This window comes from Rhinoderma darwinii, chromosome 6 (assembly GCF_050947455.1).
Source record: "Rhinoderma darwinii isolate aRhiDar2 chromosome 6, aRhiDar2.hap1, whole genome shotgun sequence".
Classification (NCBI taxonomy): Eukaryota; Metazoa; Chordata; class Amphibia; order Anura; family Rhinodermatidae; genus Rhinoderma; species Rhinoderma darwinii.
The window spans coordinates 33,491,456-33,510,449 of NC_134692.1; the positions used below are offsets into that span (position 1 = coordinate 33,491,456).

The window sequence follows — 18,994 nt, forward strand, 5'->3', positions numbered from 1 at the left end:
TTATACAGTTACTTTTCTATGTGCTTTTCCCTTTGATTTTTTTCTTGGGAACTGACTTCTAAACTAGAATCTGCCTTTTAGGTGCGTGACGATCCTATCGGCTAATTACACATCTCTGGCCAGAAAACTTATCATTAAAAACACATATCCTTCCAGGACAAATAGAAACTCTGTTATTTGTAGATAAGCCGTGTTAACACTGGAAATGTAAGCCATGTTCTATATGTGATTGGAAGTTGCTGCAGAATAAGTTGGCGCTATACAAATAAGGGTTTTTAGTGCTTTTTACAGGTACAATTAAGTGTACACATAACAAAAAGTAACAGTTCACTATCTCCTAACTGTCGTGAACCTAGAGAAAAGCCAACTCTTGTATTCAGTATTACGTCTATGTTCAGTTTGGACTACCCCATCTCAGACTGCTATGCTCAACCTGCTCTTGGCTACAGAGAATATAAGTATATATTCTTCTTTAATCTGTAATTCTATAAACATAGACTACACATACACAGACCAGACCTAGGAAAACGGATAGATCTCTTCTTTATCTTTGGGGTTGTGTCACCAGGAAATGCATTCTCCAACACTATGCGAATCCACTGACGGAGGCCAAAGGGACACGCTTTTTATTTTTTCTCCAATGGGCTAATGGAGCCCTATAAACCCGCACTCATCTCCAGAACGTGGGTCCCACGACCCCATCCCTCATAGTGAGGTTGCCTCTAGCTATCGCATTCAGACGGAGGATCAGTGGAGAGGTGGCCGAGAATCACGGAAACTGCCAAGCTCGCTGTGTTCAGCTGTTTCCGCATGAAAGTGAATACTTATACTTTTAATGGCTTTGGTTATGACAAGTCAGTAAATGATAAATGGCGGAGACCAACATTATTTTTGGCACCTATAAAAAGAAAGAGTACATGACAAGAGTCATCTGGTATAAACGTAATGTCCGTTCTTGGAAGCATACCTCATGTCCAGAAGGAACTGAGCGAGGAAAAGTCACTTACTAATCCTTACAGAATTTAAAAGCAGAGCATGCAAATGTCTTCAGTACAAGACTACTCTACCCCCCCCCCCCCCCACCCTTCCCGGACATGACCTGTTTGTCACAGCCTATGGTGTAAATGAGCTAGAATGTTCATGTGTTTGACTATATTGTGAAATGAGCACAGCACCGGGCTATGGCGTGCCTGACATTCCAGAACAGCTATGTGAGCTGACAGTGGAAAGTGTGCTCAACAGTCTTTAGCACTTGCCGTATCTATAGACCCCAGCTCCTTGTACAATTGTGCCCTGTATGAACGGAGACATTACATTAATTATTCTGTTATGTGTCCCACGGGATAGGACTCTCAGGATCTTTTCCCTGCAGAATCTAGAAAAGACAGTTTGTTTTTTCTTTCCCTCTGGATAAGATTTCACTGTAAGTTTATTGTTTTTTGCTTATTTTAACTTGTATTATTTTTAACCAAGTTGGAAAAAAGTTTGTGTGCTAGCTTTTTTTTTGTTTTTAGAATTACCATGACTGTTCTGTTCAGGGGTGTAACTAAAAAGTGCTGTGCCTGATATGCAAACCCTTTGGAGCTCTAACTCCAGTTCCGATGAACTGTAGGAGGTATGGGTGTTGCACCTGTAATATGGGCTCGAAAAAACACCTTTTTGGTCGGGCTTACAATGTAGCTCGTCCTGTTCAGATTGGCTGCTGTTTGTAAGCATAAGCACATCGCCAGCTGAACAGGAAACGAGTGCGTTGAGTGTTGATTTCCAATACAGTAAGGACATAATGATTGTAAACTACAAGCAACTAAAACCTCAGTGAAAAGAAGTAACTGCCACATATAAACTAATGTAAAGAAGCCTCCGTAAAAAGGTAGCCTGGCGATCCAATTTGAGTAAATCGTGGTAACGTATACCTGGCTATCTGGATGTGAACATTTAAACACTTTATAGCTACTTTAGGGTTACAAATTACCAGTGGTAGTGGTAATTATTTCTACTGTATGTTCTGTTAAGCTCTATTTTATTTTTCTCCGCATGTATTTGTCTTGTGCCTTTATTGTTTAACTTATTTTTTGCTATATATGTCCGTGCACGGGCTGTGTCATAAATACTTGTGATTTTCTTGCAGGTCTTATCTCAAAGCTGCTCTTCGTCATTATGAGATGTCGTCCTTAACAGCTTCATTTGTACAAATAAAATTTAACGACTTGCAGTTTTATGAAAGCTGTGGAGGTGGAAGCTTCGGGAGTGTTTACAGAGCAAAATGGCTATCACAAGACAAGGAGGTGGCGGTGAAGAAACTTCTGAAGATAGAGAAAGAGGTAAGAATCTGGTTTTGGAAGTTAAAAGAACAATCATTACATTTAACTTATGCAGTGGTTACCAGTATACAGATGCAGCAGAGCTAAACTTATTACTTAACCCCTTAGAACGAACAATCCGCTGCGAGCTGTCTTGTTTGTATGGCGGGCTTGCATACAGCAAATGTCCCCGGGGCTATACATTGTGCATATCTGACATACATAAAGGGTAATAGGAAATATTAAACGTTAGTGTAATAGAAAATATGATATATGACTGTAAACTTATGTTATAATGTAGGCTTTTCCGTGATTATACCGGTAGATACATACATTGTCCTATGCAGCTCCGGATACTGAACAGATGTTTCATTGGATTGTGTATATATAAGAAATATTTTACTCCTGTTCTGAAGCAGTAACCAGATTGTTTACTTCTTCCTTAAGTACAGACATTTTTGTACATGCCTGTCAGTGAAACAGAATTCATATTATTTTAGCCACTTGTACTACACTATTTTTTACTTAGCCACTTGCACTAGAATAGTAATTTAATGTGAATTATCTTAGAACTGTGGATTTCATATACAGTTAAACACATGCCGGGATGAAAGTGCCCCATGAAAATCCGATGATAGGCGCAGGTGGGCTGAACAGTCAGTTCTTCAGATGCACCTGTGCTAATGATAGCCGTACCTGAGACTAAGCCAGGAAGTCATCCCTCGGTCAGCACATGAGGATAGTCCGGCTACACTGCCGCTCTCTGGCCTCAAACTGCTCTATCCCGACTTGGAGATTAAGAACACAGGTTTTAACTCTGCGCCAGGTCTCTGAGACATTTATTATATATCGAAAATCCAGAACAACCGAAGGCTTTCCCAAAGGTTAAGTATTAGTTACTAGAAGACAAGTCATGACAAAGCAGTAAGAAAAGGGATAATAAGTCTGTGCGTCAAGTTGGTGTTTTTTTAAATATTTTGAAAGAGTTTTAATAACATTTTTTACAATAAACCTTCACTATCTTGAGGGAGCAGCGGAGTAGCAGCTACGTTCAATCGTCTAAGCTTAGACAGATTTTGTATGCGATTCCTGGGGATGTACCGGCATACAACGATCAGTGGTTTGGAAAGAGTATCTGATGGACACCAGTCTAAATTCGTGGTGGCCCAGAGGTGGTGTTATTGCCGCCTAACAGCAGTTCTCGTGAGAGTCGTGCGCTAAGAAGGCCTATGTGTTAAAGTAAACATTGCTATGAGCGGCATTTACACTTAGTTATTGTCGCCTATAAAAAAAAACTTTTTATGCAGACACAATTATTTTAGGTCAGCAATAAATAAACAATAATCATATTGTTATGATCATTTGGAAACAGACGCATTGTAACAATAACTGCCCAGTGTGAACAGGCTTTTACAGTAAAAATAGTTTTTAGGTTGCTCCCAGTTCGAAAGGATCTGCGAGACACGCCCTACTTCTAGGGAACTTCTATCTATGCTTTATATTTGGCTACTTACCTTCCCCAAACTCCCTGTCCACTCATATATCTCCAAGTGGCACCATGACCTTAGCACTGTTATTGAACCTGCGGACTGGCAGACCATCTGGGAATTAGTTTCCCACTGCTCAATTAATGCTTTGACTATGGGATCAGCATAGAAAGTGATGATGCAGTGGTATCTGGTTCCTAGCAGGATCGCCCATGCAGTTCCAAATTACCCCATGACCTGTTTCCCGGGATGCTCATCTTCTAGGGAGATGTACCATATATAGTGGACCTGTCCCATGATTATTAGATTTGAAACAGTTTGTTTGGACTGCTTCAGAGATCATTCAGAGTGAGACTACGTAAAGATCCAGAATTGGCATTGCTACGTCTTAAACCCATGGAACTTCCTCACTTTCAGTTCAAATTGTTCTCCTATGTCCTCTTAGCCACCAAGATGACAATAGTTCACTCATGGAAGAAACCGTCAGTCCCATTTTGAGACCTTAAACTACATATGGACAACATATTCCTTAATGAAAAGCTCACTAGTATTCTGTTAGATAATAACTCTAAATTAGAGAAACGATGGTGCCCTCGGATCCGCTACGCACATCTACATCTTCACACCACCTGGATTACCTAATTGTGATACTTCATCTAACAGTGAAACGCTGCAAAAAGCTTGTCAGATTTATTAGAGGAAACGAAGTTGCAGACTGTGACATAGGAAGGTGTAGGCGGACTAGGGGTGGAACAATTTAGGAGGACAGGCAGAGGGATGCGGTGGGCGGAAATTAGTGAGCAGAGTGGACAGCAAAGCATCATGGGACATGTAGGAAAAGAGCCAAAGAACAGCGTGCAGTCCCCTCTGCAACCTGGAAATCTTACAGCGTTTGTGGAGCAATATAGATGTAATGGTGAGAACATATAAAATTATTTTTTTACGCTAGGGAGCAAGGTTCTATGTTTGGTGGATCTTTCTTTTTTTCTTGGGCTGCCGTCAGGTAACCCCTTTAAGGCACGTTGAGAGTGCTATATTTCTATTCAATATTGCACCCAACCAAACAGTGGAGCAAATCCCATATGAGGAAAGCAGGGTAACATTTACTTTTGGAACGGTCCAATAATATCCAGCAGGGCTTTGCTCTGGTGGGATCTGTTCTTGGCTATATATATATATATATATATATATATATATATATATATCTTACGTGGACCAAACATTGGAGTGAGCCCTAGATATCATCATAACTTGGACACATAGAGGCAGGTCCTCTTTACATTGCTTACTGTTGTGTCTGAGCTGATCAAATTCATCAGTTTATCACTTGTTCTTCTTGTCCATTACTCCAACCATATACCATATGACAGGTCGTCACAATGGTTTACATGCATTGCATAGATAAGTGGAGCACTGTAACCACTGGGATATACATGTTGGAATTTTCACATGGACAACCTCCTCTTTAGCAGACCTCTATGTTTATTACCTAAAATTAGGACAGAACTGAGCTCCATCCTCTACAACCCGTCCACACTTTTGGAGGACCATACTCCCTTAGAAGTTCCTGCTCTTCTCCTGGTCTGATATTTGGGTCCATCCAAATAAAATCAGGACGGTTATTGTATCTTTTGTAGACCTGTTTGCTGTGTGGAGTTGGAGATAGACTCTCGGGTACACTGTCTTACGAGTGTGCCTTCTCATAATCTGAAGACCTCAGTTGAAAAATGAATTGGATATGCTTAAAGATAGGAGATGGTTGTCGCATCATATTTTATTGGAGATCATTGTCATCATAATCATTATCATGAGGAGAAGTTTGTATTTATTTATGACTTTAGAGATGGGTCATAAGTGAGGGATATAACTGATAGATCAATCTCTGCACGCAGATAGAAAATTGGATATTATTCAAAGTGACACTCCAGGCAAAAATTGAAAATGTAGCTTTTGTTTAGCGGAGTGGTGCCCACCTTACTCCCAAATTTTCACCTATATAGTCTTTGCTGATGGAGGGATCAATAGGTTTTGTCTTGCAGGCCACTTATGCAGCCTGTCTTTCCAAACAGCTCTCGAGCAGCCTTTGTCATGACCTGCCTGGCTACCTGTATAAAGAACGACTCGCAGTATTTTCTTTACGTGCATGCAGGGCATTACTACTGCTATTTGGGACCTGTATGAGTACTCAGGCAGGCTGCAGGATTGGCATGCCAGAAGATACCTGTGGATACACTCATCGGTGGGAACATGTAGCTGAGACTTTGGCGGTGGGTGTCTCCTCTCTGGGCAAAAGTTGGATTTCCAGTTTTTTCCTTGAGTGTTACTTTAAACAAGTTAAAAGGAAGCAGATAATAACAATATCCATGGTTTTATAGCTCCATTCACATTTCGCAATTTACATACGATTACAAAATGGTTCTGTAAATATTTATCCTTGACTATCTTTCGGTGTCACAGGAAATTAACAGCAGAGGTGCAGATGGTAGAAAGACTAGTGCGTTATTAGGAGCTATGACTTTGCCAGTGGATAAACTATAATAACAGTAAAGTACACACAGTGTTTGTTGCATGTTAGAGAATACAACTTTCCTTTAAATAGGAGTCTGTCATCTGTAACGTAGAATCGTTAAATTTGCTATAGACGAATTTCTACTGTTTCCCTCGATTACTGGACCTTAATTGGCGAAGTTCTTTCATCCAAAAGACCAAATTCCAACCTACTATTCAGATCTGTCAGATTTTGAAGGCCAATCGATCACGATAATCTGTAGTTTATGCTATTTCTAGCCAATCAACGGCCAACTGGATTATTATAAAAGGCATATTTTTTATACAGTTACTGCTGCATCTTATGCTATGTGTTGTAGATATTTGTGATGTTATCAGGAAAAAGTACATTTGGATGACCAATTGAACGTTGTTAGGTCTATGGCCAACTATCGTTTTTATCTCTAGTATTAGAAACACTCTCACGACTTAATACTCTTATAAATTGTCCAAGATTCTTTATGAATAGATTAAGACCATTAGTATTATAATAGCAACCTATATTGCTAGCAGGAAGTGTCCTGTGACCATATGCAGTGTACACAGCATCAGCATCATGGTGGCTAGGCAAAAAACAAAAGTATTGGTCCGCTCACCATTGTAGCAGGATAAGGACGCCACAACTCGTCATCGATCGGTGCTCGGGCAAAGAATCCACGTCGGCGGTAGGTAGATATCCAAGAAAAATTTAGGGTCCGGCACACGATAAGGTAGGTAAAAAATACAATTCTGTTTATTGGTATCAAATGGTAAAACAAGTGTTTAAAAACCTGGGCAGGGAACGCTTACGCGTTTCGAACTTCTCAGTTCTTTATAAATAAGAACTGAGAAGTTCGAAATGCGTAGGCGTTCTCTGCCTGGGACTTTAAACACTTGTTTTACCATTTGATACCAATAAACAGCATTGCATTTCTTACCTACCTTATCGTGTGCCGGACCCCAACTTGTATCATGGTGGCTACTTGTAAAATCCAGATATTGCAGACCAGAACACCTGGAACAGTGATTTAGTTTGTACACTCATTCTGTTGGTGATGTACAGTAGTGTTAAAAAAAAAATGGAAGTCCAACATCATCAACCTGATAAATCAATGTTTTTGGTAGAATTGACATTTCTACATAGCAAATAATTTACTTGTAAGTGTAGCAGAGTAGTAGAAAAAAAAGGAGACCCAACAATTAGGACATTCGTGCCGCTCATTCTGAGTAATCGAATCATTAATTGAAAAGATCTTGTTCAAAATAATAGCAGTGAGGAGTTAAATGGGGGAAGTCATTAATTCTGTGGAATAACATGTGTCAATTGTGGCCCTTATCTAATGTAGGAGGGTGGCACTTGTCGCACATGTTAGTTATAGTTCATTTCTTCCTGAAAAGCTGGGGGAAATTGGTTGTTCCAGACATTTGTTCTGATGAAAAACCTACTTTGGTTAAAAAGTTGATTGGAGAGGGAAAAACATATAGAGAAGTGCAGCAAATTACAGGCTGCTCAGCTAAAATGATCTCAAATGCCTTGAAGTGGAAACCAAAACCTGAAAGACACGGAAGGAAGCGGGGAACTACTCTTCAAATGGATGAAAAATAGCTAAAATGGCAAAGGCTCAGCCAATGATCACCTCCAGAAAGATCAAAGAAGATCTGAAGTTACCAGTGAGAACTTTCTACAATCAGAGGACGATTAATCGAAGCCAAGTTACCAGCAAGAACTCCCCGCAAAGTCCCGTTGCTGAAAAAAAGACATGTCCTGAATAGGTTAAAATTTGCCAAGGAACACATTGACTGGCCCAAAGAGAAATGGCGCTACATTTTGTGGACTGATGAAAGCAAAGTTGTTCTTTTGGGGTCTAGTGGCCGCAGACAGTATGTCAGACGACCCCCGAGCACTGAATTCAAGTCACAGTACACTGAAGACAGTAAAGCATGGTGCTGCAAAAATCATGATATGGAGATGTTTCTCATTTCATTGTGTTGGGCCTATTTATCACATACAAGGGATCATGGATCTGGCGATAACGCACACATGTAGTTCTTTAGCCAAGTATGAATGAGATCATCACAAATTCTGTTTACTCACCTGTTGAGTCTGGTAATTTATTTATTTATTTTAAAGTTTCTCCATCCTTTACCTGCTAAATTATAATGTGGCTTGACCTTATTATTATTATTATTATTATTATTATTCTGAGTCTTAATATTTGCTGGCATGTTTCTAGTGGCCTGTATGGTAAATTCAGTACATCTCTGTAGTTTGAGACATGATGTGGAGATATGAGCCAGTACACTATTCTGGTCAGCCTGTCAGTCCAGCCGAATGCACTTTACTCTCCCGTACAAGTTTCTGCTGCTGTACTCTACAGGGGAAGGCTGGCAAGCAGGAGCATAGCGGCAAGGACTTCACGGCAAAATATTGTCGCTCGTGAGTTCCGTCTTTCAACGTGGAAAAAGTTGTTGCCAAATTTTGATCTCAAGAATTCCAACCATACCGGAATACCGGAATTGGCGCACCATTTTTTTTCCCATGGGGAAGTATTTCGGTTATGCACGAGTCACAGGAATGCCACAATTTATTGCTTCTTGGAGGCAAACAATTTGTAGTCATGCCTGGTGGTAAATGATCATATGGGGGGGGGGGGGGGAGATATTCCAAATACAATACTATTTTGATATGTTTTTCAACAGATATTCTGAGCTTTAGGACAGGAAAGCATTTAATTTATAGGCGACATGAATATTTGTTTCAGAACAAAAATTGTTACATCCATTTGTGTAGGTAGACAAATCGTGCTGTGATGTTTTTTAGTATAAGTGTTCGTGTTAGTTTTGTTCTACCTAATAAAATATGGGTTTTTACAAATGACATGGGGCGGGCGGGTATAAATATTTTTATTTTATGGATGTCAGTTTTTTAATAAAGTGTTTAACAATGTGTGAGAAATGTTTCACATAAGGCTTGGTTATGACAGATATTTGCTGTTGTGTATTTCCAAAACCTTTTTTTTTTACCGGAAAATGTTTGCCAAAATGCTTTATTTATATTTTACACAATGAATAATAAGTCCTAAAGAAATCTTGTTGATAGAGCGACAGAAAAAATGTATTCATATGGCACAAGTATAGACTCCATTCTTAAAGACTAATTTATGAGGTTTCCTACCCCTGAGACTTTATACATGAGCCTCATTTTACCTTTGTTCTATGGAAAGGTTATTTTGGGATGTGATGTGATACGTGTATATATATATATATATATACACCCAAGTCTTTATCTAAAGTTATTTAGATTCATGAAAAACAAGGCTAACCCCATAAAGTATATTGAAAATGACTTATTCCTCTGCAATGCAAACATACAGTATGTTGCAGCACAAATGAAAGGGTTAAACAATCAACCACTAAATGAATAGCAAGACTAACGGGAGAAAACAACCAGAGTAAAACACAAACTGAAATGGATACTGAGTGACGCTGCAGCTAAATATAGCAATACAGTACTAGGTTTTACAGCAAGTGTCCGAGCAACTGCATAAAGTGGTCAATGTTAAGAGACCACTGCTTGAGATTCGGAAGGTGCTGTTTGATATCCCATTTATGCTGCACTGAAGTCACAATGTCCCTATGGCTGGTTTGACACTGACGATAAGAGTTTTATTTTCAAGGGCTTTAATGTGGTGCCACAAACACAGAGACAGTTCAGGATAAAAAAAAACACCATATATGCGGGAATTTATTAACCTTTCTATCGCTTTTTTTCTCATACCTCCCTACTTTGAAGTATTGCAAAGATAGAAAACAGAAGTGGCACTGCCCATTTTTTCCGTTAAGCCACGCCTCTAACCACGTCCAATCCCTGTCCATACACACCCAGTTCAGTCCACACAGTATCATGCTCCCATAGTGTCTCCCCACAGTATAATTCTCCCTTAGAGCCCCCCACACATATAATGCCCCATAGTGCCCCCACACTGTATACGGCCGCCATAGTGGCCTCACACAGTATAATGCCCCCATAGTGCCCCCCACACACAGTATTATCCCCCATAGTGCCCCCCACACAGTATAACGCTCCATAGTGCCTCCGACACAGTATAATGCCCCATAGGGCCCTTCACACCGTATAATGCCCCATAACTGCCCCCACGGTATAATGCCCCCATACTGCTTAAAAAAAATATATACTCCCCTAACTGTCACTGAATTATGCCTGTCTGTGCCAAGCCGCTCACAGCTGGCTTCACGTAGTGAATGGTGGAGCAGGGAGCTGACGGCTCCCTGCCCCACCATTGGATCAGCGTCCTAAGGAACGTCCTAAAGCCAGAACATTCCATCGGCCGCCCGGAACAGCAGGACAACCACAGAATCTGGGACTGTCCCGCTGGATCCAGGACTGTTGGGAGGTATGGTATTCTGGCGTATAAATGTTCCAAAAGGTTTAAAAGTCTCAACATGCTGTTAAAATGTCAACTTTTGGGCATTCTACGTGGGGCCACCACAGCCCAACAGGTTTAATATGATTTACGCCAGAAAAATGGTGTCAATTATAGCAAAAAACCTCTACGCCATATCCTAAAATTTCACTATGTGGTGTAGCATGGTAGAGGCCTGTGCCAGGCCGGTTATCTTTCTCCCTTTGTCAGACTACCCCCCTTCGGGCAATAAAATAAGATTTAAAAAATAAAGATCTATATTCGCATCATCGGTCTGCTTCTCTTCTCCCACTGGACCCCTCGGGCTTTTACTGTAGGCTGCGGCTAGGACGAGGTACTGATGCCGGGTAGCGTCCGGATGTATGTGACGCAGGACTCAGGGCATTGAGTGCTGCATCACCTATAAGGCCCTGATGCTGCTTGGCGTCAGTACCTTGTATGAGCTGCAGCTTGCAGTGAGTGCCTAGGGGAGAAGTGGTGAGGAGTATACATATTTTTTATTTTATGTGTGATTGGGGGAGGACGGATGGGGCTACAGGTGTAGGAAGTGGCAGCTGGCCAGTCAAAAGTTGTGACACCTTTATTGAGAGGCATTCACCTATTAATAAATATGTTGCTTCTTTTATGAAGACTCGCTTATGAAACACCAGTCTTGATAAATCTCCCCCTAAAAGTAAAATTTTTACAGGTGACACGAAGGTAACAGCAAAGTTCGGATATTTTATGAAGTACGTTTGTATTGTTGATCTTGTGTATGGATAACTTGGTGGCACTCTGTTAATCCCAATATTCATGTCAATGCTGCCTGTTGTAACAATATCAAGAGTGTCACAATCTGTGGGTATGTGGACCCACTGGGCTGTCCGCCGTTGAGCCCTTTTACAGATCTTGCATTGGGGATCAAGAGTTTCAGGTTACACTACTGAAATTTAGATCTAGGGGATTGAGAGAATGCAATCTACTGGCTCTTGATAAAGATGCCACCCTGAGACAAGGAGAACTCCACCTTAGACCCCTTCAGATCCGATTATTGCACTATGTTTGGCGTATACACCAGAAAAAGCTCCCAACATATATGTTGACGGATGCCTAACCGTGGCATCTGTCACCATAGACTATAATGATATTTGTTAAAATGATATGTCATGGACTTGGGTCATAACAGTGATTTACTCGACTATCTCCGTCATTCCCATTGACTTTGAATGGAGCGGCACCGCACATGCTCGTCCACCGCTCTATTCAAAGTCCTTATCACTGCGGTGAGGAGGAACGGGGGGGCTTGAGACCCCTCTTCGAGTGATTGGTGGGGGACCCAGCACTGGGGCCCCCAGCGATCAGACACCTATCACCTATCCTGTGGATAGACCTGGGGATACGCCTTTAATAGCAGCCACCGATCGTTCTTCAGACACACGTGTGTGGCCAGCAGAACATTGTTTAGTGGTAGATGGGATTGTAATATTTTAATGGTATATTTAATATAATTTTTCTGACTCAGGTTGAGGCATTTTAGAAGTGAAAACATTTATGTCAAGTGTGTGCATGTTGTATTTTTCATCAGCTTCATTTTTAGCTTAATTTGTCACAAAGTACTGTATGTTTTCAGTGTGTGTATATATTTTTAATAATGTTCTGACAGGTTGTGGAGTGTCGGAAAAAAGGGTTATAGTTTATATCTGTTTGGCTACTTTAGTTTCTATAGAGATGGAGGTGGTTTAGCACCATTACGTTTATTTGTTCGTTATCTCTTTTGGGTTGATGGTTCTTTGGATTACAACATATCAACATTTTATATACATTTTTTTTTTCAAATTTGATTTATTTATTTTCTGTTCCTAAATTTTCTTATTTTGGGGCAATTACCTTGCTAGACCAGCTGCTATACTTTGTTAACAGCATTCAGAGAAATGCTTTATCGCAGCCACATGGACTATAGGAACCTGTAGTCTGGAGATAACTCATTGACTTCTATGGGAGAGTGTTCTAGGAATTCTCTATTACCAGTGCAGAGGTCACTGTGCAGGGAGGAGGAGGAGGGGAGCTGTGTTCATAACCTATTGTTAATGGTGGATCCTGTTTTATCTGCGTACAGCTTTATAATAGAGTTATCTTTCATTGTAATCTTGCCTGTGATTATAATGAGATGACTGCCGAGAAGTGATCTTTACAGAACAGGAAGTGTCAGCCTATTATGAGGCTCAGTGGCCAGAGTGAAAACTGCAAGATTTCAGGAATACTTTTTAATATAGATAATGACATGGGGGAAAAAAATTACCAAAAATTCCTAAATGTTTAACATAAAAACTTGATATACACAATAGGTCATTTTGTGAAGAAACATTCCCTTTAAGGTACTGGTCTCCTTTTGTGTAGCAGTGTAACTGTTGGGCCACCGCAGGAAATCTCTGCACCTCATATAGATTGGTCCATGAAGGTGCGCACAGGAATCATTCTTGCCACAGTACAGATAATAAACAGTGTGATATAGCCATACAGGTTAATAAATACAGTGGTAATACAGTACAGGGTAATAAATACAGTGATGTCACAGTACTGAGAAAATAAATACAGTGAATTCTTAGTACAGCGATAATAAACATAGTTAAGTCTTCGTATAGGCTAATACATAAAGTAATGTCACAGTACAGGGTAATGAACATGGATGTCATAGTATAGGTTTGATAAATAGTGATTTTACAGTGTACGGAAAAGAAGTAGTGATGTCACAGTACAGCGATAATAAACTGTTACGTCAAGTACAGGAATAATAAACAGTGATGTCACAGTACAGGTATAATAAAAACAGTGATGTCAGAGAACCAGCATAATACACGGTGATGTCACAGTACAGCATAATAAACATAGTAATATTGCAATACTGAACTAATATACAATCTCTGCACAGGGATAATAAAAACTGTGATATCACAATATAAGGCTAATGCACAATCATGGTCACAGTGTATCAAAACAGGGATTATGTACAAAGTTATGTCACACATTAGGTGTAATAAATACAGTGATCTCACAGTGCAGGGTACTGTCACAGTATGGGAATAATGTGCACAGTTATGTCACAGAACAGGGACAAACATAATGATGTCCTAACAAATGGTAAAGAACCTCAGGGATGACACAGGAAAAGAATAACGCACACCGCATCATAACACAAGGACAACGCGCACCATTATGTCTAAGTGCAGAACACTAAACACTGGTTTTCTAAACTTCTGCATCTTCTGAAGTTACACCCCTGCTGCCTAAAACATTGTAAACTTATTCCCAATTGTGTGATTGTTCACATATCTCTGTGGTCCCGCAGTGTACCAGTTCCATGTGATTTTACTGTATTCTGTCATATAGTCTGGAAAATTACTTGTCATATTTTGATACCTAATAAAAAATAAAATTTGATTGAAAAAAAAAAAAAGAAGACTGGAGACGGCGAAGTGACCTACCATTTGGCCATTATGGGTCTAAAGTCAACACGATAATGCCATCAAATCTGCAGGTAATTTGCGGTCCCATTCTTTTCTATGGGCCCAGGCACACGATCGTGGTTTCCACGGTCCATGCATTGCCCAGGAGCTTGGACCGCAAAAAGATAGGACATGTCCTATATGGGCCGCATTTTGCGGTCCGGACTCTTTGAAATGAATGTACACTGCCATGTGCACAGCCCGTGATTTGCGGGCGGCCCGAGGATAACACTAAGCGTCCGTAGATCACGGGCCGTGCACACCACTACGGTCGTGTTCATGAGGCCTAAGATCTGGATGTATATCTGGTACACTGTCCATTAAGTCCCATACCATGTTATTATATGGCTTCACGTACACTGTGTTTCACTTATAGCATCAACATGAAAGTTTCCAAATTCCATGTCTTTTGAGTGTTGAAGTACACCTTGAAAAGTGCTGTGATAGACAGGTAATCACGGGTGCAGACTAAAATACTCTTGCCACATCTTGAAATCCACATCCTTGTCAGCACAAGATGTTACCCCCCCCCCCCCGTAAACATTTTTTACGCTTCCCCCTGGTCTTGGATGGGCCAGCGCTGATGATGTAAGCACTGTGTCTGTCCTGTTTCTTTCAATGCTGACGACATCAGCACTGGTTCATCTCAGAGCAGTGGGGAGTGTCTCAGACTACCAAAGCACAGTGTCCATAGGGTAGACTGAGAAGCTGGTGGCTATTTTTAGATGAATGCAGAGGGTACTGGGAATCGGCTAATCAATGGCAGAAACGGTAAAAAGGTACTTTTACTATACATTCCCCATATTATGTAAACCTTTTTATGGAGAACCGGAACGTCGTTTTAAGGGCTTATTCCGATCTCAGATATTTTTGGCATAGCCACAAGATATAGCTAAAATGGGGGTCATCCAACCTCCGCTCTAGCTGTTGATTCCAGGCTACCGATTCCAGATAGTGACTACGTGAAGAGACCGTCACGCATGCGTGCGTCTCTCTCCATTATGTTCTATGGGAGTTATGGAAACAGCCAAGCAGCGCTCACTAGGTGGGACTTGGGTATCATGACCCTCATTCTCGATATAGGTGCCGGTCCCAGAGCTGGGACCCACATCTATCAGACATTTTATGGCATATCCTGTCTATGTGCCATAAATGTCTGAGATGGGAATAACACTTTAAGCTGGCCATGTACAAGAGAGAAAAGTTGACCGAATTCAGCAATATCGATGGGATCGGATGAAAATTTGCTGTCTCCCAATGGCAGGTGTCACGGTAAAGCGGGATCAGCATGTTGGATTTTATACCCGATTATTTGTCACCATGGGAGATAAGCCATTGCCAGAGGTGTCTGACAAAAGCGTATTCCCATGTTCCCTAAACATGTTCTCGCCCGAGCGTTCATGTTTATAGCCGAAAGAGCTGTCGGACAAATGAGTGTTCGGTCAACAGCTATTGCAAGTCTATGGCCAGCTTCAGCTTAAGGAATTTAACTTTTTTTTCTCAAGTAGCATAAGTCATAAACGTTAAAACATAACTTTAACAAACCCTTTTCTAAAAAACATGCACGTATGAAAACGTTACAAAAAATTATTACAATAGTCCACAGAAAGTCTCTTTCATAGAGTGAACTCCGGGGGGAAATTTGACAGTATGTTTACGGTCATTACTGGGGTGTCTCAAAGATGTCCGCTGCTAGCACCCATATTAAAATTATCCTAAATTAAATTGTTCATTAGGGCAATTGTTTGGTACCACAGCAACCTAAAAATCCATTCAGTTTTGGTTTGGAGCACATTTTTCTTCTAATTTCCCCTCATGTCGGAAGGTGTGACCAGAACAATGCCCAATAATTATAGAGAGCATGATGCTGTGTATTTATGGTATGTGTCTTGCCACAGGAGTGTAACGTCACTGATACATCAAGTTTGGTGATTGCAGATATCATATACCTTGTTTTTATGAATATATTGCATTGTTTACTGCTATACGAAGGATTGAACGAAGAAAAAAAAAAGTAGGGCAAGGAGACTTGGCAGGACAAAAAGTTTGTCTTTTTCTATCCCTTTTAGTAACGAAATTTTGTGAAAACAAATTTTAAAGTTATTGATCATTTTGAAAAAGTTCTGATGTGTCACGGAGACATCTCAGAAGTTTTCATTAGTGTTGGTTCTGTTACCCCCAGCGATGTGTGTGTGTGTGTGTGTGTGTATAGCAGTTCCTTGAAAGCCTGAAGACAGACTCATAGACGGTCTATGTGAGCCTGTCTTCAGTCTAACGAGGAGCGCCAATCACAGCCGTAGGTGCAGATCGCTCACCTGGGCACTTTCTACACCTTTGTTTCATCAACAGTGGGTTCTCAGCACCCGGATTCCTACCTATCACAACTTCTGATATGTCTCAAAAGTTTTCTAAAAGTACAGTTACCCTTTACATTGTATATTTAGCACTATTAGCAATGAACGCCATTATGTCATTTGAGCAACAAATATAATTTGTGCCATATTAAATTACAAGTGGGCGATAGTAGAACACTGTCATGTGGCTATTTCTCCTAATACATGTCACAAAGAATCATGCCTTATGTACAGGACCTTCATGTTTTTTATTATTATTAATATTACTGCTACGTCTCACTGCTGCGATAGTACTTATTATGTGTAATCTGTGTTTATTTTCAAATTGAAAGTCCGAAATCGTGCACGACCCATGGCAAAGATATATGAAGGACATAAAATACACAAAACATGACAATAAATATGATAAATAAATAGTGCAAAAATAACAACTGTTTCCCATAAAAGCTGAACAAGTACAAGGATACGCACAACAAAAACAAAACCTTATACATTCCATAAGTCTTAAAGAAAGATGCATAAGAAAAAGGGGGGAGCGAAGAAAAGATGTGGGAAGGGGAAATGGGGAGAATTTTTTTTTTAAACCATGAAAAACAAATATAAAAAAAGATCCCAGTGCATATTCAACATGATGCAGCAATTTGGATAATGTGGGGATCCCTAAAGACAAGCCATGGACACCATATTGCATGAAAAGTCTTGTGTGACCATGCTCAGGTAATTCTCCTATGCGCATGATATTGTTAATAACCATTCTCAGAAAGAGGATCACCATCCTGGTTGCAGTCAAGACATGTCTTAACCTGAGCCAAAGAATCGGGGATCAGAGTCAGCAGGGTGACATGTGAAGTGTTTTCTATCTGTCTACCAAAGTTTTCCCATTTTCTTCATCCCTTTTGAAGTATTTTCCTTCTACCTTGTGATAATGAGAAGTCCCCTCAGGAGCAATATGTAGAATATACAGGAATGAGATTGAGAGAGGAAAAGAATGAGGATGCTCTGACAATATCCTATCGGCTTCAGATTATGTAGAGACTCGCCATATTGACGAGAGGAATGGTAGTGGCCAGTTGTCAATTTATTCATACATTTCCAGGAGGAATAGCCGAGGAACAGCACAGTGCAGAATTCTTAGAGAGAATGCTCCACCATTGTTATTTCATAGGGAACACAAATATTTAAGGAGAGCTATCGGGTCCTCTATTCAGGTCTTGTTTACTTATAAGACAATTGAGGGAGATGCCTGGGTGTTAAGAGACCCAATGCAGGCCGTACTTAAGTCTTTTTAATATAAATGCCTTGAATAGTGAAATATAGATGTGTGGAGCGATGAATTCCCTTTCGTTTGTAGAATTTTCGGTGTGTCCTCATATGATATATCATTTTCATCGTACTTTGCTTTTATTTCAGAAGAATACCATTGAAAGTGTTATTTTTCTTGGCTTACTTTGGCAAAGCTCCAGAGACTTTATGTTGAAGTGCCTATAAAGTTGTATGCAGAAGTACGTACCATGACAAATAAAATGGTTGTTATGTGTAAGGTTAAATTCATAGTTGAGATAATAAAAGGCAGTCTTTCATTTTAAATATTGTTGAAACTTTTTTTTCTGCCCAGTCGATCCCATTCATTGCAACTGCCATAAATATAGAGAATGCAGGAAGAGGATGTGTGTGCTTCTAATATGGCAGACCCTAGGAAAAATTGTAAAAAGAAATAACTACATTAGGTAAAGTTATTTTGATTACTATATTTGGCGTCTAGAAGGATTTTTTTTTTATCCTAAGATGATAAAAATTGGCATCTGCCGCATAAGGGTTGTTTTACCTTCTTTTGGATCAATACCACTGTTCCCTTTAACTGTGTGGCAGCACTTCGGTGCAGCTTAGAAGCCCCAATCTTTTAATAAGCGACTACCAATGGCGCAGATATAAACCCTTTACTGCCCTAGACCACCAGGGACACAAACATTAACCTTTTCACTGCCCTAGACTACCAGGAATCAAACCCCTTCACTACCCTAGGCCACTGGGGATGTTTTAGATATAAAATATGTCTTCTAGATGCTGTATAAATCTGCTTACCTAGGTTCAATGTGGTCCTGTGAATTTGGCTACGGTATTGCTCATTATGTTGGCTCGGTATAGCAATATTTATTTGATGAAGATTGATCACCCGGCGTAGAGGGAACAGTGCCCAGATCCCTATTTGCCACGATAAGTAGCCACAATGACTTAGAGACAACACTGCAGGATATTAGGTGAAATTAGATGATTTTTTTTTCTTTAAATCAATTAGCAGTCTTCTGAAAGTCAGGGGCTACATAACAAGTATGTAAGCACTCGTCCAGTTTACAAAAAAGGTGTGTAGCTTTACTCACCGAATCATGCAACGTTTCAACC

At 40.2% G+C, this 18,994-nt stretch overlaps 1 protein-coding gene across 2 annotated transcripts in view; it reads left to right on the forward strand.

Moving 5' to 3' along the window:
• The window catches only part of MAP3K20 (mitogen-activated protein kinase kinase kinase 20), a 153,443-nt gene that overhangs the window by 20,944 nt on the left and 113,505 nt on the right, over nt 1–18,994 (forward strand). For both annotated transcript variants that reach the window (XM_075829475.1, XM_075829476.1), the window contains exon 2: nt 2,129–2,321. In XM_075829475.1, coding sequence (XP_075685590.1) covers nt 2,163–2,321 — 159 coding nt within the window. In that variant the 5' untranslated portion in view covers nt 2,129–2,162. The remainder of the gene's footprint in view (nt 1–2,128; nt 2,322–18,994) is intronic.